General features: G+C 49.3%; 1 protein-coding gene across 1 annotated transcript; it reads left to right on the forward strand.

The window, feature by feature from the left end:
- Positions 1–225: 225 nt before the first annotated feature.
- FZR1 (fizzy and cell division cycle 20 related 1) lies at positions 226–19733 on the forward strand. Its single transcript, XM_054050205.1, has 15 exons — positions 226–312; positions 4577–4697; positions 8518–8666; positions 9706–9831; positions 10049–10112; positions 10494–10621; positions 11207–11289; positions 11707–11890; positions 12100–12165; positions 12652–12754; positions 13402–13586; positions 14471–14704; positions 14786–14890; positions 15811–15903; positions 16694–19733. The coding sequence occupies exons 3-15, from the start codon at positions 8598–8600 to the stop codon at positions 16733–16735; spliced, it is 1482 nt and encodes a 493-aa protein (XP_053906180.1). The 5' UTR covers positions 226–312; positions 4577–4697; positions 8518–8597; the 3' UTR covers positions 16736–19733.
- Positions 19734–20887: the final 1154 nt, after the last annotated feature.

Below are 20887 nucleotides of genomic sequence, written 5' to 3' on the forward strand. Positions count from 1 at the left end.
CAACCCAAGCTCTCTCAGCCGCTCCTCGTGAGACTTGTTCTCCAGCCCCTTCCCTAGACTCGTTGCTCTTCTCTGGACACGCTCCAAAGCCTCAACACCCCTCTTGGAGCGAGGGGCCAGAACTGAACACAAGATTCACGGTGCGGGTGACGTCACTCCAGGGGAGCGATTTCCCCGCGCGGCCAGATGATGTCACTCACACCGCGCCGCGCTGGTTCGAACGGACGGGTCACGTGGTGCTGCGCGCGGGGCGGGCGGGGCCGGCGCCGCCATATTGGGGAGCGGGGCCGCCGGGAGGCGGAGCGGTCGCAGGTACGGGGGGAGGAGAACGGGAACGGGAACGGGAACGGGAACGGGAACGGGAACGGGAACGGGAACGGGAACGGGGGCACCGGCACCGGCACCGGCACCGGCACCGGCGCCGGCGCCTGGACGGGGCTGGGTCTGACCGGGGTTCCCATCCCCCGGCTCCCGCCGCGCCGGCCTAGGGGCAGCCACTTTGGGGCGCAGGCTCGGGGCAGGGCCCGGCCGGGCCCATTCTAAGCGCGGGGCTCGGCTCGGCTGCCCTCGCTCTGCCTCCAGGGTTGCGGCTCTCTCGAGGCTCGGCTGCTCCTGCCGAGCCCGTTGATGGGAGCGGCATGTCATGTTCATACAGAAACAGAATTTTCTGAGCCTTTCTGAGCTGCTGCATTCCCTAAATTCTGTGACTCCCTTCGGCAGCGACACCGCTGCACCTTCAGTAGCTTCAGAGCTGTGATGAAGCCGACGCTGGAATCGCCTGGCCTTTCCAGTAAAGCTCCGTGGACGAGGCTACTGGTGAATCGTTAACCTTGGCTTTCAGTGCACTGACTTCTGATAACGCTTCTTTCTTCTGGAAAGACACGGAGCCATTGGAGCGGGTCCGGTGGAGGCCACAGAGGGTGATCTGAGAGCTGGAGCATCTCCCGTATGAGAAACAGCTCCACTATGGAGAAAAGCTGAGAGAGTTAGGGTTGTTCAGCCTGGAGAAGAGAAGGCTCCAGGGAAACCTTAGAGCAGCTTCCAGTACAGAAAGGGGCTCCAGGAGAGCTGGGGAAGGTCTGTTGGTCAGGGAGTGCAAGGGCAGGACGAGAAGGACAGTTTTCAGCTGAAAGGGGAGATGGAGATTCATTGGGAAGAAATGTTTCCGGGTGAGGAGGCCCTGGCCCAGGTTGCCCAGAGCAGTGGTGGCTGCCCCATCCCTGGAAGTGTTCAAGGCCAGGTTGGATGGGGCTTGGAGTAACCGGATCCAGTGGGAGGTGTCCCTGCCCATGGGTGAAACTGGATGGGCTTTGAGGTCCCTTCCAACCCAAACCATTCTGTGATTCTGATAAAGCAGACCATCTCTCTAGAGCTGGTGCTCTTCACTGTTTGTCCTCTGTTTTGAGATGTGCAATAATTGGACAACCGTATTATGTCAGTTTTTCTGTTTTTCTGAAGGGAAGCTGAGTGCTATGCAAGCCATGCTCTGACAGAGCACATAAACTGCTAAACCAAACCAAAGCCCTGAAGGCTGTGTGGAGTGTTATGAAGTGCAGCAGCCTTTCTCTTGGTCTTCCCCCTCCTCCTCAGTTAGTGCTCTTTGAGTCCAGAGTGCCTAACGCAGAAAAGTTCCACCTTTATAAAAACCCTGTATTCCTGAAGTCTAAGTGCCTCATCCATCCCCACTTCCTTTTATTGAACACTGTGTGGTTTGCAGAATAAATAAATGAGTACTTTCCAGATAATGGCCAAAATGAGTGCCGTCATCTGGTGGTCGATGAGCAGCTGGAAGGAGAACCTGTGTCTCCTGGCTGTCCAGTGACTTGTCCAGATGGTGTGTTTATGTGGGAAATCTGCCATCAGGTGCCAGCGCAGCTGGGAGTGCTGCAGCCACAGCCAGCCTGCTGCTTCCTTGGCCAGTACTGCCGGTGCCTCCACTCTCCAATCCCAGGGGAGGTGCAGTGACCAGGCAGCAAGGAGAAACCTGTATGGGTTTTTGATCGCTCCCTCCGCTTTGCCAGTAAGGAAAGGTGGCAGCATCCAAGTGTCTCGGTTTGGCATGGCTTATGTCATGGCCTGAGGTGCCCGAGGTGAACTCTCAAAGCAGAACATGGCAAGGTTGATGTGAATCCCCTCTGTGTCAGGTTGTACCTTGAGGAAACCACCCAGCTCCCTCCCCACCTGTGTGTGATCCTCCAGCACCCACAGTCAGGGGTAGTGTTTTGCGCCCACTCTGCCCAAGCACAGAGACACAGCCAGTGGGAACCTGTACCATCACATCTGTGGGAGCAGCAGAATGGATGGGAGTACAAGGACTTGTTCAGCGCTTGGTGTTTCTCAAGCATGATCTGCCAGAGCTGAACCTGATCTTTAACTCAGCCCTCAGAGCTTTAGTCGAGCCTTTGTAACAGCCAGACAGGAGGAGGTGTTCGAGCTCTGTTTGACCTAGGTAGCTTTGCTAATTATTGTATCTCTCAAACTGGAGAGTTTTCTTCTGCTGCCTCTTACTTGTTTTGCTTTCATAATAGATGAGGACTTTGTACTTTATTTTAGATTCACAGGGAGCAGGCGTTGCCACTTACTTATGGAGCAGCACAGTGAAAAGATGAAATAATCACTACCTGCAGGCAATAAAATCGTTTTGATAGTGGTGATTTTCTGAGAAATGCCCTGTGTAGTACATGACTGTCACATCTGCATTGATAAACACTGTGCTCCAAGCAGGCTACTGTCTGCTGCAGCAAGATGTGTGTTGAATGAAAACGTCATCCACAATTCTTTCACCTTATTAACAGCTGGCTGAAGCATATGTGGAAACCCCTCTGTGTGGGGCCTGGCTGCAGTGTGGGCGCAGCAGCGGAGCAGGCTGTGGCTCCGACAGAGTAACTGGCCCTCACACTTGTACAGGAGCCTTGAGTTGAACAGTTAGAAAGGTGCTTGTGTTTTGAGTACAGCGCAGGAGGCGTGTGGCTTCCTTTCTTTTCTTCCAGTTGTGAAGAGGAGGGAGATTTAGGAAAAACATTGGTGCTGAAAGTGACAGTGATGTCAGAGCGTCACACACATAAAAGAGGCAGGAATAGCAGTGTTCTTAGACTTCTGGAGTGTTCCCCTGAGGTGGGCACTTGTGTCTAAGAACAATGGGTTTGTGTATGAAAATCCCAGTGAAAAAAAATGTTTGGCTTGTAACAGTGTGCTGAGAGGGTTTATTAGCAGAGGACAGCGTTTATTTTCAGTAAAGGCTCTTCCAGTGACAGAGGCTTTGCTGTCTCCTGAAGGTGATACAACCCTGCGTTTCCACTGGCACACGAAAGGCTGTGCCACGTCCAGAGCTTTTTGTCGTGGATATTTAATCCTTGTCTCATGCCGGCATGCCGCACTGCTCTGCGACTTGAGTGTCCCAAGTGAGCTCTGGTACCTGGCAGTTTGGGCAGAGTTCCTCCGTCAGCTTAGTAGGGCTGTGTGCTGCTTTGGAAGGGTGGACACAAAACCTTAAACTTGCTTCAGAAGCTGATGTGGAGGGCTGGGGGAATGTCTTGTAGCTATCTATGTGCAGGTGCAGCGAGTTGCAGAAAATCAAACATTTGTCACCTCCAGACCGAACACCAGGTTGGGCCCTTGCTGGTGAGGCAGGAATGATGATTTCTGACAGGGGAGTGCATGCCACTAAGTGCATGTCTCCTAAGCTTCATGTGGAATTGCAGAATCTCCAGCTTCTATGCCACTATTATGAACTGAGTGCAAGCAGGAGATGAAAGCAGCATCTCAGCTGTGCCTTTCAGCCATGTGGCCTTTCAAATCAAACTGGAATTGTGTTTACACCTATTGCTGGTGCAGTATTTTTTGAATGGGGGCATTCTAGAGCTGATGGCAGCAAGTCTGTAAAGGGGTCTGAGCTATCTGGGTAGAAGGTGTTTGCAGGATGTTTTGGAAAGGCAGAAATAATATGGATTTTTGCAGGACCATCAGGGAAGGACAGTCACCTACCTGTCCCCCTCTGAAATGCACAGATGCAGTGTGACGGTCTGTGCAGTAACACGGCATCTCAGTTTATTAGTGGAGAATTGACTCTGCAGCCTTCAGAGTGATGCTTTGGGTGGTGATCTTGTCCATCACTGTAACAGAGGCATCTGTCACTGCTGGTAGCGTGGGCTCTGTGCGATACCTGGTTCTGAACCATCTTTGAAAAGTGCGAGACAGCAAAGTTTGTACTGTGTTTTGAAATAAACCTTTGCTGCCTCCCTTGTGTAAGGGTTACTTCTGTAAATGGTTAGTTTTATAAATGCTTTTTGCACTAATACTGGCGTAATTGCTGGATAAGAAGTTGCATGCTCCTAGCTTTACAAAGCTAGGTGAAACTGCCACAAAACTCCAAACCACTGCTGGTTTTGAGAGTAAACTCTTCCTCTGGGCTAAATGTGGATGAGCTCTACTTCAGGTTGGCAGAGCAGTGTCCTGCTCTTTGTCGATGTCTGCGTTAGTGCTGTGAAGCTGACTTGAGTGCTGTGCATGCATTTGGGATGGGCTTGAATATTGCATAGTGAAATTCCAGTGGTTTAGCTTTTGTGTTTCCTTACAGCTTGTTCAAAAGTCTGGGAAATAGAAGAATCCATAACTGAAATACCAAGACTCTAGGCTAAGGTGGAGGTGCAGCAGAGAGCTCCTGCCCTTTGAGTCCGAGTGAGTTCTTCGTCTTCTTGGTGAGCCAAACCAGTGCGTGCGTGGTGGGGCAGAGGCCAGAGGTGGCTCAGAAGAGGTGCAGGGATAGACAGACCTATTGCCAGCTGAGATCTTTATTTGCGAGTGCTGACTAGTAATGGGGTCTGATAAATCATTGGGAGGTGAAAATGTTGTCTTTGGGGATGCAGGGCATCAGGGTTTGATTTTGAATCCTGCTGCTCATGACTCTAGAGGACCCAGTACTTGTTTGCTCCATCCATTTCCCCTTAGTGAAGTATGGGGCACTTCCTGAGAGCTTGTAAATACTCAGCACCAGAACAGTGATATGTTTTTTCCTAAAATATGTTTTTACCTCGCCCCTCGCTCCAAGAAGGATGTTGAGGCTCTGGAGTGTGTCCAGAGAAGAGCAACGAAGCTGGTGAAGGGGCTGGAGAATAAGTCTTACGAGGAGCGGCTGAGGGAACTGGAGTTGTTTAGCCTGGAGAAGAGGAGGCTGAGGGGAGACCTTATTGCTCTCTGCAACTACCTGAAAGGAGGTTGTAGAGAGAAGGGTGTTGGCCTCTACTCCCAAGTGACAGAGGACAGGACAAGGGGGAATGGCCTCAAGATCCACCAGGGGAGGTTCAGGCTGGACATTAGAAAAAAGTTTTTCACAGAAGGGGTCATGGGGCCTTGGCAGAGGCTGCCCTGGGAGGTGGTGGAGTCACCATCCCTGGAGGTATTTAAATGATTAGTGGATGAGATACTTAGGGCCATAGTTTAGTGGTTGATAGGAATGGTTGGACTCGATGATCCAAGAGGTCTTTTCCAATCTAGTGATTCTGTGATTCTGAAAACCAGCACCATTAAATAAGGGCTTAAAGAGAAGCCGGCTTCTTTCTGGGCCTGGGTGGGTTCTTGCAAACTCTAAATTTGTCTGCGAGAAGGGAGTGGGTTTCCATTTTGCTGAAGCAATGGGGAGGTAGATAGGCTTTGCTGTAAGGATTGGAAGTGTGCAGGCTGTAAGTTCTCATCTACGTGAAGAAACAAAGGAACTGTGGGTGTTATATTCTTTTTGGATATGATTTTGTAACCGATTATGTAGTTTATACTTTGAGAAGAAGGGTGGGGCTTAGGGAGTAGTTTTTATTCCTAGGGAAGGGTTTGGATTCAGACTCTTCCCTTCAGACACCTGATGTCCAGTCTCCGATTTGGCTGCATTTCATCTCAGTTCACATGACTTTTAGGACAATACTTCTGGACAAAGTTATGATTCTGAACAAGTGCATTTTGTTCTTTTTACTATTCTTTTACACCCTTAATGTGTTCAAATCCTTAAATTTTTTTTTTTTTTTCCTCCTATGGATCTGTCTTTAATCAGCCAGGGGCAGAATGGCAGGGGTGGCAGGGAGATGAAAGCAGTTATTTTGCAAAGTTGTTGCTCTCTCAGTTGAGAGGCAGCCTCTACCTGTTCAGATCTTTCAGCAAGTGTTGAAGTTGGGGTGTCAAACATAGGCTGCCTTGGCTCTGTCAGTTCAAAACGTGGCTTGCCTGAGCAGAGCAAGAGCTGGACAATCCCTGATTGTTTCTGTTCCAGAAATTTTTTGTCCTGCCTTAAAACTGGAAGGGAATTGGGTAGGTAAGTGTTCAGCATGAGAGGTGCTGATGGAAGTGTGAGACTCTGAGAATACTGAAGGCAGGAGAACTTTTAGTGTAAGAACTGAATATGTTTCCAAATTTAGGCAAGGTTGAAAGGGGTAGAGAATGTATTGGTAATTCAAATATAATTAATGTTATGTCGATGCCTTATTTTAAAGCATCTGAAGCCTGAAAAAGGTGCTTTGGGGCCTGTGAGTATTATACGCCCGTTCTGCCTGTGCAGTCTCTTCGGTTGCTCACTCTGTTTCTGCTCTATTTCTGATTAGAAGTTGCAGTCAAAATTTGTACAGACGGGAACTTGTGGAAAGCTCTTAAAGCAAATGTGTTTCATATCCAGAATTAAAGCTGTCAGTGCTGTGTAAGTGGATCTGGATCTCAACCATGCTGAGCCATTTGAGGAGGATGCTTTGAATGTGTGGTGTTCCCCAGCTGATCCTGCTCCTCCTGTGGGTTCTGCAAGATGGTTGTTCTTATTCAAGGTGTTAAAAGAAGAGAAAGAGGGGGTGTGTTGTTGCTTTGTTTGGGAGGCCCTGTTAACCTCTCGGGTAGATTTGGAAGATCATGAGTAGGTAAGGATTGGGGGAATTAAACTGCAAAATGAGGGAAAGTGCTTGACATGCGATGCACTATGTTGATTTTTTTTAACCTCCTTTGTTATTACATCACAGACTTTCCTAACTTCTTACTCACAATAATGCTATCTCTGACTCTTATTTTCGTTTGGTGGAAGCTGTTGAATGTTCAGTTTGGTAGCTTTCTCCAGTTTTGCCTCTGTAAGAACATGTGGGAGAAATGTATTAAATTACAAAAGATGAAAGCCTGGGAAGCAGCAGCAGAGGTGAGCAGGTGTACATGGAGACAGCATGGCACTAGCTATTTCAGGGATGCCACTGTAAAAGTGTTGACGTGCTTAATGGCAAGGAAGAGAAGACCTCTGCACTTCAGCATTTGTGAGAAGTCCAAGTTTCAGCACTAACAAATAGTTTAGATAAAAGGAAAGAAGCTCCGCTAGCTCCTAGCTGACTGTACCCCAGAGCTGTGCGCTTTATCTCTCCTTCAAGTGAATTTCATAGATATTGTAATACTTAATCACTGTAATCTCGATGGAGGCTTGACTATTGCATAGCATCCCTTTAGTTTGTAATGGTAAGCCCTGAGCATGTTTCCTCTTCTGGGAGGTGATGCTTCCCCCAACAAACCCTGTGCCGGTGGCAGCTGAGGGCAGTTCGGGGCAGGCCATGAGCGTGGCACTGCGCAGTTTGGCCACAGACAGCTTCCTGCCAGCACCTTGACATGATTTTGTATCCAGAGGCAACTCTGTTTGTGTAGCCAGGACTCCAGCCAGATGCCATAAGAATTTTTACAGTAACAGTGAATGAAAATCCCTTTCTATTCTGCCCAGCTTCTGGATGCCTGTGCGTGGTGGGGATTTTTGTGTGGCTCATGTGTTAGATTCCACCTTTCACTTTGTAGATGTTTATCTTGGGCTTGAAAGACCAGCTTGGCGCATCTCTTCTGGCATTGGCATTTTTGTGTCCACATGAGCTGTGGACAAAGTGCAAGTTGTGTGTGGGTCAGGGAGGCTGGGCTCTAACAACGCAGGTTTGTGCCCCTCTGAGTTTGGAGAAAGACTCTGCCAACACATCCTCATAATGCAGAAGTGTTAGCCAGCTGTTGTGTTGATACATGCTGTAATATAGCCGGCCCGATCTACCCTATGGAGCAGCCCTGTTCTGAAATGTGTGCTTGAAAGCCCATAGCTGCTGGTAGACTGCTGGTACTGAAAGTCTGGAGTACTTGTAAAGTGGTTAAAAGCTCTCACCGAGCGGCAGGAGTAGTGTGTGCTGTGGTGGTGCCTCTGGCCGGAGGTGGAATGCGCTGCAGGTGTTGGGTCTGTGTGTGCCCAGGTTCTGAGGTCTGGCTGAGCTGTGCTCATGGCAATTGTCTCTCCTCCAATGGTGGTGGCTGCCTGCTGAGGCCCTGCCAACACAGAACGCCGGTTGACTGCACACGTGAATCAGCAGCCAAGGGCAATGATACAGAAATTGCCCTTGTTAGGAGCCCTATGCTGTGTCATGCAAGTTTGATACCAGTGCTCGGGAGAGGAAAAGTTTAAAGAACAGGCTTAGGAGATTCTGAAGAGGTGGCTTCCCTACGAAGGGGTGTAATAGTTTGGTGTTTTTCTTTCCCTTTCTGTTGCAGCAGACTAATTACTCTTTGGACTTGATGAACATAAACTCCTGAGCTTGCTGCTGAACTCCCCAGCCCCTCTGCTTTCCACCATGGACCAGGATTATGAGAGGCGCCTCCTACGCCAAATCAACATACAGAATGAAAACACAATGCCTTGCGTAAGTACAAATGGACTGTGCTAAACAGTCTACCTAGCTATTAAGTTATTGTCTGTCTTGCCTGTGATTGTTTTCACTCAAGCCTGTGAAAAATCACCAGCTTGGGGACTTCTTTGAAGCAAATGTTGGTCTGTTGTTGGGCTGTGAGCAGGTGTGAGTTCCTGAGCTGTCCCAGGAATAACCAAATGACTGAGACAAAGTTTTTGAGTATATAATCTCCATTCAGGTTGCAAAAAGGAGTTAAGATATCTTTCTGTAGTTCAGTAATGTCTTTTCACTACATAATCTCAGTAAGTACATGCAGAATATAAGAAGTTGAGGGAAAATAAACAAACCAGCTGTAGAGCTTGACAAGATAAAGCAAGTCTAGCAGAGGCCACCAAGATGTTTGAGGGGACTGGGCAGGAAGATGCTGAGAACTGTGTTGTTCAGCCTGGAGGAAGCTCAGGAGGGATGAAATTGTTGCCTTCAGCTACCTGGTCGGTGGTTATGGAGAAAAGGAGTCAGTCTTTTTCAGAGGCACACAGTGGAAGGACTGAAGGCAATGGACGTAAGCTGCAATAGAGGGAATTCCAGTTAGATATTAGGAAACAATGTCCACAGTGAGGGTGTCCAAACACTGCAACAGGAAGCTTGTGGGGTCAGTGTCCTTGGAGATGCTGAAAACCCAACTGGGTGGGGCTGTGACCTTCAGCATAAGTTGGAAATTAGCCTATTTGGAGCTAGAGTTCTTTCCAACATACAGAACTCTATGCAGCATGTGACTGCAGTTGAGGAATCTGCTGCTCACACTGCAAGCAGCCTGCCCTGCTCCAGCCTTCCACGTTTGCCTTGACAATGTCGGCTTGAGAAGGAGCTCTGAGAAAGAAGCTGTTTAACTGCTTCTTTTGCCAGGAGTTCCCATGACAGTAGGACTCTGATGCGCTTACTAGTTCTTCTGCTTAGGCACATTTAGCTTTGGCAATACCTCTGATGTTTTTCGGACCCCTGCTACAATCAACACTTTATGGATTTATGTGTCTTTTATTCTTTAATTTAGGTAGCAGAGATGAGAAGAACCCTGACACCTTCCAATTCTCCGATGTCTTCTCCGAGTAAGCATGGCGACAGATTCATTCCCTCAAGAGCTGGGGCCAACTGGAGCATCAACTTCCACAGAATAAATGTATGTCTTGCTTCCCTCTCTTACAGCTCAGGCTTGGAACTGAGAGGGAATTGTGCATTTTTGGTACTGCGCTATGTTCTGCTGCTGCTCAGAAAAAGGTTCCTTTGAATGCGCGTTTTCCATCAGCCTGCCCTGCAGTCCAAGAGATTCCTTTCTTTCTTATTTTACCATGTGTTGTGAGGTTTCTGTGTGGTGATGGCGTGTTTCTCCTTTTCAGGAAAATGAAAAATCACCAAGTCAAAACAGAAAAGCAAAGGATGCTACATCAGACAATGGCAAAGGTGAGACCACCCTCCTACCACGTGTGCCATGCCTGGAAATCCAGGGAATGCTAATGCTTCTGTTCTTATGCGAAAAACTTCTGCCGGTGTTTTAGGAAATGCCCACATCACAAGAGTGGATACCAGGTCACCTAGAGCTTCTGATGAGTGTCTGGGAAGTGCGAGGCTATCTGTGTCTTTCATGTATTGTGCCATGACAGCACTTCCATGATGGAGTGAAATGAGGGGAACCTTGCTGCTAATCTTATGCCAAACTGGGACCCCATGGTTAATTAAGAGGCCCTGTGAATGTATAAATCGGGAAGATGCGATCCTACCGCTCCTTGCAGAGCTGTTTGCTGCTTTTGAGCTCTCTTCCTAAATGCTCATTTGGGTTCACAGATGGCCTTGCTTACTCTGCCTTGCTGAAGAACGAACTCTTAGGAGCAGGGATTGAGAAAGTGCAGGACCCACAGACAGAAGACAGGAGGCTGCAGCCGTCCACCCCAGAGAAGAAGTCTCTCTTCACTGTAAGTTGGTAAATTTGCATTAAAACCAATGGAGGTTGCATGTGTGCATCACAAGAGCAAAGCACATTTCTGCCGAGTTGCTAGTGCAGGTGAGTGAGTGTTGTGGTTTGACTCAGATAAATTGTTGATAACAAAGTTTGGTGGCCTGGAAAGAGTACGTAAGTATCTGCAGCAGGCTGCATGCTTCCTGTCCCTGTACTGGCAGGGAAGCTGAGTTGGAACCACACATTTTTTGGACAGTGTGGTAAATCACCAAATCCAGCTTTTGGGTTTCTGTGGAGATGTTTTTTTTAGTTTTGGGTTTTGTTTTTTTTTTGTATGGCTCTGGAGCACCTGGAAAAGGGAGGAACTGGAAGGGCTGGAAAATCTGACTGGGTGTTGGGAGTTCTCTAGGCTTTAGGCACCAGTGAATGTTGTAGTGATCCCCCATATCTTGGGCGCTCTGAGTTTCTTACTCAGAGTAAGATGTAACAGATCATCAGATCATCTTACTCAGAGTAACAGTAAGTTACTCTTACTCAGAGTAAGAGTAAGATGTTATCAGATCATCTTACTCAGAGTAACAGATGTGTTTTCTTTATGCAGTATTCGCTCAGCACAAAACGCTCCAGTCCAGATGATGGCAACGAGGTCTCACCGTATTCCCTGTCTCCTGTCAGCAACAAAAGGTAATGCTCCTTCTCCACAACTGCAAGGAGGGGAAGGCTGGGCCACAGCATTCAGTAAGAGGGGCTAGGGCTTCTTTCTGAGGCACACAGAACTGCTCTGTGAGTTGGTTTTGGAAATCTGTGGAGATAAGTAAGTAGGGACAGTTAAATTGTAAGAGCCTAAGCAGATTGGGCACCTGCAGAAATACGCAATATATCTTGGCCAGTTTTCAGTAGTCAGTTTAACTTTTTGCTCGCTAGCTCTTTTATATAAATGGTACCTAATTCTTTCAAGTCTCACATGCTGGAAAGGATTTTGCAGCCTCCATGTCTGTGCATTTCTATAGAAATGCAGGTTTGCTTTAAGAGTGGCTGCATCTGTGTCTGCAGTGGTGTGCAGGATCCTGCAGGTGGGTTTATATCTGCTTTTGTGAACAGTCAGAAGCTACTACGGTCACCTCGAAAACCGACTCGGAAAATCTCCAAGATTCCTTTCAAAGTGCTGGATGCCCCAGAGCTGCAGGACGATTTCTACCTGAACCTGGTGGACTGGTCCTCTCTTAACGTCCTCAGCGTTGGCCTTGGGACTTGTGTTTACCTGTGGAGCGCTTGCACCAGCCAGGTAAGCGATCATCGGTGTCTGGAGAGTGAAGTACCCATTGCTGTAGGTGTTTTCCAGCCATAGCATCTTTCAGAGCTATGGAATATGCTGTGTGAGATGTTGAGCACTTGTAATGCTCTCTCGTATAACAAGTACTAGTTTGTGAGACAGCCAGTAGTGTAACATGACAATAACAAGTGTTTCTTATTCCATCCTGTCCTGCTTTCAAGGTAACCCGACTGTGTGATCTCTCTGTGGAAGGAGATTCAGTAACATCTGTGGGCTGGTCAGAACGGGTCAGTATGACATTGTCATCAATGGCAGCTGAAAATGCTTGTAACTTAGACACTGTCCTTGCAGCTGTGTAGTTCTTCCTCACAGGTTTTAACTTCTTGGGTTGTTTGCCTGTGTTTGTTTCCCCAAACTTCCCTGTATGCATCACAAATGAAATGTGTTTTCCTGTCTGCACTACATTTCTCTGCTAAGTGAGGGGCATAGAGAGCAACCTCTTTTATCTTGAGGTTCTCAAGGCCTTTGCTAAGAGGTGTGGGAGGGAGAAAGAGACAATTTGCGTCTCCAGCTCTTGACAATAAAATGTTATAAGAAATGTATTCTAGCCCGGCTGCCTGGCACTCTTAGCAGGGGAAGATGTGAGATGGAGGGACGATGAATGCTTTCCATCTGGTGGGATTGATCTCCAGTCTTTTCCTCAGCGTCTAGCTTTTGTTTTATGTCTGTCTTTGCTTACTGGCTGTACTGATTGTGGGTTTCTGTTTGCCTAGGGGAACTTGGTAGCCGTTGGCACTCACAAGGGCTTTGTACAGATCTGGGATGCAGCTGCAGGAAAAAAGCTCTCCATGCTAGAGGGGCACACGGCCAGAGTCGGTAAGGAGGTGGGAGGCAGAGATTTCACATGTTTCATTTCCTCATGATTTAACTTTTTCCTTCTAAGTTGGAAATAGCGGAACTCAAGAAGTACCAGAATTCATATGTATCATCTGCTGTGTTTTGAGCTGTCTTCAGAATGTTCTCATCTCATAATTGTGGTGTTCTGATCTTGAGTGTGGTCGTGTTTGACTGTTACAGCAGGTGTTTCCTCCATGTCTGAGGCATTTTAGGTTTGGTTACAAAATTTTTCTTCACTGCCACTGGCTTCCGGTTTGAGCCCTGCAGGCAGGCTGCTTTACACTGAGATTTCCAGTTCCCTTATTCTGTGGGTACTGGTTTGTTTTCGCAGAAGGGTGTTGTGAATCTGAGTGCTGCAGTGAGATTTGGGAAGTCACGGCACCTTCTGAGTTCTATTTCTGTGCTTCACTGCACTGTGAAATGGGGTTAGTGACACCTTCAGTAAGTTTGTGCAGGTTAATCTTTCTTTGTACACCATTCTAGGACTTCAGACAGTTGATGTGAGGGGGACTTGTAAGCACTGGGCTTTGGTTTTGTTTTTGGGGGCTGGTTTTGTTCTGTTTTTGTCTAAAACCTTGACAGCTGTGGCTGTCCTGCAGGACTCTTACGCTCTGCCTGCATTACAGGTGCCTTGGCATGGAACGCAGACCAGCTGTCTTCTGGGAGCCGAGACAGGATGATCCTCCAGAGAGACATCCGCACCCCGCCCCTGCAGTCTGAGCGGCGGCTCCAGGGCCACAGGCAGGAGGTCTGTGGGCTCAAATGGTCTACGGACCACCAGCTCCTGGCCTCCGGAGGAAACGATAATAAGGTACAGTGCTTCCAGGGAGTCGTGCGAGGGTCAGCGTCTCTAGATCTTCACCAAAAAATGTCAGACCCCCTTTCTTTAAGGATATTCAGCCTCTCTGAAAGGGAATTTTGTTTCCATGGTGGGACTGTGCCCAAGCACAAATCATGCTGAGCTTCTGCTTGGTCTCCTCTCTAATAAAATTGAAAAGGGAAGTGTAATTTTGCTTCTCTATTTGGCTAATTAAATCTATAGCTTAACTCAGGAATTTGGGTTCAACAGAGGTGCTGCTATGCTGTGCTTCCTGGCTCTGTTTAGGTAGCATATAGTTAAATTTGTTGCAGTAATGTCTATGTGCGCAGTAGGAAAGTGAGTTTAGAGCTCTGTCAGTTCTGATACCTATAGTGCAGCTTCTAGTTCACAAAACGCCATATGGGAGAAGCATCTATTATGGAGAAGCAGTGTTCAGAGCCCTTTGGAGGTGGTTGCTAAGTAGTGAATTTGCCCAGTGTCTGTGTGGCAGCACGGCTGTACCGAGTTCTTCCTGCTCAGAATAACTCCTAATGAACTGGAGCATATTTTGAACTGTTCTGGGATAATACAGCCATAAAGACAAAAGAAGAGTTTGAGTTCACGTCCAGTGGCGCTGTGTTTGGCTTCATGATCTTAACTGAAGGACTGCCAGCTTCCCTGTGGCCCAGTGGCAGCATGGCTTCTCGTTTGAATGTGGTGGCAGGTTGGGACTGGCTTTGGGGCTGCCATGTGGAGATGCAGTGTTTGGGGAAAGCTGTGGGAAAGCATCTTGTTGCCCAACTGCCTCCTTCAGTCTCAGTGTGATATGATGGCTTGTGGGTGTTGTGGACATGTGACTGCAGCGCAAGTTTGATCAGGTCTTTCCTCTCTGCCAGCTCCTTGTCTGGAACCACTCCAGTCTGAGTCCCGTCCAACAATACACAGAGCATCTTGCAGCAGTAAAAGCTATCGCCTGGTCTCCACACCAGCATGGGCTCCTTGCCTCTGGTGGTGGGACAGCCGACCGCTGCATACGCTTCTGGAACACGCTCACCGGGCAGCCTTTGCAGTGCATTGACACCGGGTCACAAGTGTGCAACCTGGCCTGGTCGAAACATGCCAATGAGCTGGTAAGTTCCTCCCTGTGCAGTCCTGCTGCAGAGCTCTCTTTTGTTAGGAAGTGTGATGCATATTTCCCTCTCCCCTTTCAGGTGAGTACCCATGGATACTCGCAGAACCAGATCCTTGTCTGGAAATACCCCTCGTTAACTCAAGTAGCAAAGCTAACAGGGCACTCATACAGAGTGCTGTATCTGGTAAGTAAGGGCTGTGTCCCTGAAAACTGTAGCCGCTCGGGGTAGATGAGGTGCTCAGGGACATGGTTTAGTGGCAGATAGGAATGGTTGGACTCGATGATCCAAGAGGTCTTTTCCAACCTGATGATTCTATGATTCTATGTGGGCATGTGTGTGCTGAGACGACCCAAAGTTGCAATGCCAGTGGTGCTGTGAGCCACCTGTAGTCAGGGTGGAGATGTGAATGCTGCCCTGCAAGCAATGAAGGGCACTCTGTATCTGGTTTCCTTGCTTACAAGGGATAATTTAATTTGCTGCTATGGAAATGTGAGGGTTTATTAATGAATAGCAAAACCTGCCAAAACTCTTCTGAGGAAGCAGAAGCATCTCTTCTTGTTACCTTAAGACTTGTATGCTTTTTCACTGGTAACTGCCAGCAGGGGCAGAATTTGGTCCTTTTAGACCTGATTTGTCATTAAAGTGCTTGGTGCAGTTAATCCCCATTGGTCTCGTACCTGCTTCGTTACTGTTACATAGCGTTTCAGCGGATTCATAAGAGATAAATGTGCTGAGACTGTTTTGTAAGGTGAATTCCAGTGCAAGTGACTATTAAGGCTGGCAAGTCACGCTTCCTGCCTTAACACGTCTATAATCCAGGGAGGAATAGTCTCAATTACAAATGGCTTGAATTTCTTAACAGAGGAGTCCTTTTTATGGTAACTCCACCCATGTGTTCCATAGCTGTGTAAGTAAGATGCAAGCGCTTGAATTGACACCCACTGAGACTGAGTAGGGCACATGGAAGCAGAGGTAGTTGTTTGGCTTCTCATTGCCAGACAGGTAGGAAGAAGAGTTAAATATTCTTTGTGCATTCCAATGAAGATTTGGTTTCAACCTCAAAAATGTACCAGATGCTATAGGTTGCTCTCTTTTGGCCCTAGGCAATGTCCCCTGATGGGGAAGCCATAGTTACAGGAGCTGGAGATGAAACCTTGCGCTTCTGGAACGTCTTCAGTAAAACTCGCTCGACGAAGGTAAGGATGCATTGCCTGTCCTGCAGGGAAGGCTCAGCCTTTGGTGGGGAATTCAGTCCAAGTTTGCTCTGTTCTGTTGCCTGGCCTCTGATCTCTTCACTGTGTCCTGCAAGCGAGAGCTGGAGGCAGTGAGGGGTTTAAACTTGGAGGTAGAAAGGGACTTGTAGTCATCAGATGAAATAAAAGGTAACCTCTGTGCCCAGAGCAAGGTGACAGAACACCCTTATGTTGGCTGTGACAGGACTGCTGAACGCAGCAGCATTCGGGGGGCTCACCCCGAGCCCTCTAGCACACTGCTGTGAGCTAGCCTGGCCCTCCAAGACGATTCTCCCTCAGCTCTGTACGGAACTGCTTAAAACAGTGGATTGGGTGGAAACAGGATTGTGGATGCTGCCCCTGACAACTTGCCATCACTAAAAGGAGGTTGTGCCAGATGCTGTGAGACCTTTTCTGGTTGTCTGGCCCAGGCAGTGGAGAATGGTAGAGACCCTTTCAGGAAGGAGCTGCTGGGAGCTGGCATTCCACACTGCTGCGTGACCCCTGGGGTCCAGCTTCGTGCGGAGCTGTGGGAATGAATGGCACACTTGGCTGCCCTGTTCCTTATTATCAGCTGGGGAAAAGCCTTGGGAATATTTATGGTGTTGGACTTCGAGCTCAGGTCACGCCCTGAGCCAGGGATGCCTCGCTAGATTAGAAGCTGTTTTATTAAAAAAACAAACAACAAAAACACATGGAGTAATGCTCAGTGTGCCGTGTGGTACTCAGCACCTACTTTGTCTTTTCTTATCAGGAATCTGTGTCCGTTCTCAACCTCTTCACCAGGATACGATAAACCCCACTTACTGAGACCCAGGAGACCAGAGCCTGACACACCAGGATAAAGCCACTGCCTTGGTGCTCATGCAACCCCAACCAATCAGCCAAGAGGAGAGAGGTCGGAGGATGGACCCAATGGATGCTAATTAAATATGTGCTTGTGAACCACGCTGGGCAGTATTTGGGATGGGGTCGGGGAGGGAACTCCAGTGGTTTACAGATTCATCTGTCATAAAGGGAAACTGGTACAAGAGCAGTGTTAAACCAACATCCTCCAACCCTTATGTTGTGCATTGGAGAAAACACACGACACGGACCATTGAGACTGGACCAAGGCTATCCCAGCTGCTGTCTCTGTCCTCTCTTAGGAGAGATGAGTATCCTTGCCTCTGTGGGAATGGGTTTAAGGTGCTGCCCTGGGTTCCTGTGTCCTCGCATGGACATCTTTGGAAGTAGGGGCCAGACTCCAGGCTGGGTGTGAGCCTCTCCGATTACCTAAGGGCATTGGTTATAGCCTAGCATCCCCGTGACATAAAGAAAATGAAGAACAGCTTATTTTCCTTTTTTTTTTAATTTTGGAGAGGTACTGTAGTGTTTGATACAGTCATTCCCTAGGACAGCTTGATTTGTGGCATGCGTGACAGCTGCCTGCAAACAAAGACATTTCTGGGCTCTGAACTTTGGAGGAGACTTCAAATAGTCTCCACCTCCGAGCGAGTGCGTTCAGAAAGTTCTGAAATTGTTGTTGCATGTTCTGGGCTGATTCTTTTAGTTAACAGGAAAAACAATGGCTTTAGAAAAAAAAAACAAACCACCAACAGCCACCAACCACCGTCTGTGTGGACCTTCCTACAGTGCCATTTGTGGCAGGCTGGTTGCTCTGGAGTCTTCCTGAGGACAAAAGCAGTTGAGATGCGTTTGAGAAACAAACAACTCATGTGGATCTGGTTTTTTTGGAGAGAGCATGGCCTCTTCTGGCTCAAGGAGGGAAATGCCATATCGGGGTGAGAGGAGTTTTTTTTGTAAAGCAAGGAAAAAGTGTTGCTCTTTTTTATCTCCAAGTCCCAGACAGGGACCTGTGGTTGATTTGTGTTCTGAATTTTTTTTTTTTTCAAGGTGTATGGGAAGAGAATGCCTGCTTGTGTGTTTGGGGCCTGTGTGACGAGTGCCGTGGGATGCGATGCAAAGCATCTCTGTGTTGCTTTTAACTTAAAGTGAAGCTGTTAGGCTTGCAGCAGCCTGTTCCTGTCTGACTCTATATGTGCCAATGCTCTCCCTGCCGTGCACCTGCCTCCTGCCCTCCCCAGTGCACAGGGCTGGGAGCGCTGTTTCGTGTCCTTGTTTAGGTTTTCCTGGCTGTGTATATAAACCTCGACCTGTAGAGTGTGTAGGCAATACTTGTTTGTCTTTTTTCCCTTTATTTTCTTCTTTCCCTGAAGCCACGCTATAGGGATAGTGGTAGGAATGCAACTGTCCCTCCCCGGTGCCACTGGTATCTGTAGGGTGAGCTGCTGCAGTGGGGGAAGGCTGGTACAGAGAAGGGCAGCGCGATGCCATTCTCTTCACAGCCTTGGCCACATGTGCCATTACCTGGGCCAGGCGCATGGTGTGGCCTTTGCCCAGCACGCGTACTCAAAGGCAGGCATGCGGAGCTCATGGGCAGGAGCTGGCAGCTCCAGAGTCTCCAGAGCCCAAAGTGCAGCCACTCTGTAGACTTCCAGCCTTGCTAGCCTCCAAAATGTAATTTCAATGTAATTTCTGGAACTTGGTTTCAACACAACTATTTGAGTGTAGTTTTTGCTGCGGGAGCACAGGGCTTGGGGTTAAAAATCATCCGATAGCCTCCCAGCCCCTCTCTTGTTTGTGATTTCACTGGCACTATTGAATTCAGTGGAAGGAACACCACAGCACACAGAGGAGCTGTTAGCGTTAGGTCTGATGGTGAAGGTGGTGAGCAGGTTTGCAGCAAGACTTGGCGTCAGGGGTGTTAGCCTGGGGTTAGGGGGTCAGTAATGCTGGTGCGCATTCTCTTTTCTGTTCTGGATCACCTCCGCACATGCAGACCCCAGGAGACACTGGTTTCTCATCCAGGAAGGCGTAGGTGGTTGGGGTGGGGGACACAAGCAGTCTCAGCCATGGGGTGTTCATGCTGGTTTGTGCCCACTCTAGAGCAGGAGGAAGGAGCCGGAATGTGGGGTGCACAGGCTGAGCACAGCGTGACAGGGACTTCTGCAGCCCTGGGACTCGTGCAGGGATGGCAAGAGGGGCGGTGGGTTTGCCTCCTGCCCTGTGATGTGGCTGCGTTCCCTGGACTCCCGGGCAATGCTGGGGTGGTGGGCAGCCCTGTCCAGGCTCGTGGCCTGTGCTGCATTCCCAGCTCAGTGCTCTCGGCTCTCCCAACATCCAGCTGTGTCCCAGGATGCTGCACGGGGGACACACCCCCTTGTTGCTCTTTCCCGACATCATGCTCCTCGCTTGCCAGGGACTTTCACAAACCACATCTCACTTTTCTTGCTTTGGAGCTGCCTTGAGAGCAGGTTGGCGTGTGGTGGCTTCTCTCACAGTGCTTGGCAGGGAGGGCCAGTGATTTCCAGGCAATGGCTGGTCTGCAGCTGAGCCCGCTGGCTGAGAAAGAGTGGCTCTGATTGACTTCACTATTGAAGCATGGTACAAACTCCTCCCCCCACCCACTCGGAGTTCTTGGCAGTGCTCCCTGCAGCTCTCCGGTGGCAGCAGAGTGGGTGCGTGCCTTGGCGGGGGCAGGCATGCAGTGCAATGCCGTCAGCGGGCTGGAGATAAATGGGGAAAAGAGCAAAGCTGATGGCATCTTGTGACTGCGGGGTGCGATCGGTGAGTGCTGAGCCGTGTGGGTGGGGCAAAGGGTCCTCCCCAGGCCTGGGCGATAACATCTGCAGCCTTGTTGGCATTGTTATATATCATACGGCCAGGGAAAACAGAGCTCATTGTACTTTTCCATGTAAAGCAATCTAACTGGCATTAAATATGTTGTGAATTTATTTCCCTTGGGCTTGGTGTCTCCCTTTTGGTTTTCCGTGGTGAGGTGAGAAGCACGGAGTCCCCGGGTGTTCCGGAGCTGCCCTGGTGGGTTCGGAGGCCCCAGGGACCCTGGTGCCCCGGCTCTGGAGGTTCCGGCTTCCTTAGCGCGAGTCCTGCCTGTGGTTTATTGTTCCTGCCTGCAAGCTCCTATTTGCTTTCCTACTGCTGGAAAAGCCCCAGTGTGCCCTGCTCTGCCCAGCCCTTGCTCCTCACCCTGGGCAGGAAGGGATCAAAGGTGCCCCCCTGGCCATGCTGGCACTTGGCTCCAAGGCCATGGGCAGCGCTGGGCATGGGGCTGGGGCAGCACAGACCCTGGGTCTTGCTCTGCAGGTGGGAGCACTGTCTGGAAGAAGAGAAACCCCTGCCCCAAGGCCATGGCCACAGCCTCTCCTCATGGCTGTGCCTCAGTTTCCCTGGGGCAGCAGGGACCTGTCTGGGGAGGATGTGGCAGCTGTTGTGCTGACCTTGTTGGCTCAGTCCCACCAGCCCGGGGAGGGACTCCAGCCCTATCAGATCCTGCTGCCTTTATGGACAATCCCACAAGTGGGGTGCAGCCCTGTAGAATTAATTATGGAATAGTTTGGGTTGGAAAGGACGTTAAAGCCCACCACCTTCCATCCCCAGATACCTCCCACTGGATCCAGTTGCTTTGAGCCTTATCCAGCCTGGCCTTGAACACCTCCAGGAATGGGGCATCTACAGTTTCTCTAGGCCTCTCCATCCTCATCATGAAGAATTTCTTCCTAACATCTAATCTTAATCTTCCCCTCTCCAATTTAAAGTCATTCTGCCTCATTCTGTCACTCCATGCCCTTGTAAAACAAGTCCCTGCCCAGCTCTCCTACAGTCTCTTTCAGTACTAGAAGGGGGTCTGGGTGCAGGAGGGAGGCACAGCGAACGGAGAGGAGAAAATAACGGGGCAAGGAGTGCTCGGTGCCTTGGTTTTCCCACCTCAAGGGTGGGGTTGAACCACATCAGGATAGGGGGCTTCAGCTCAAGGGCTTTGTGCTGGGAGGACTCTGCTGTGGGGTGCTGGTCCTTCTGTGTCCCTCCCTGGCCCTGTGCCTGCAGGAGGTGGCCTGGTGGGACCCCATTTTCTCCTCCACATCCC

This window comes from Cuculus canorus, chromosome 27 (assembly GCF_017976375.1).
Source record: "Cuculus canorus isolate bCucCan1 chromosome 27, bCucCan1.pri, whole genome shotgun sequence".
Taxonomy (NCBI): Eukaryota; Metazoa; Chordata; class Aves; order Cuculiformes; family Cuculidae; genus Cuculus; species Cuculus canorus.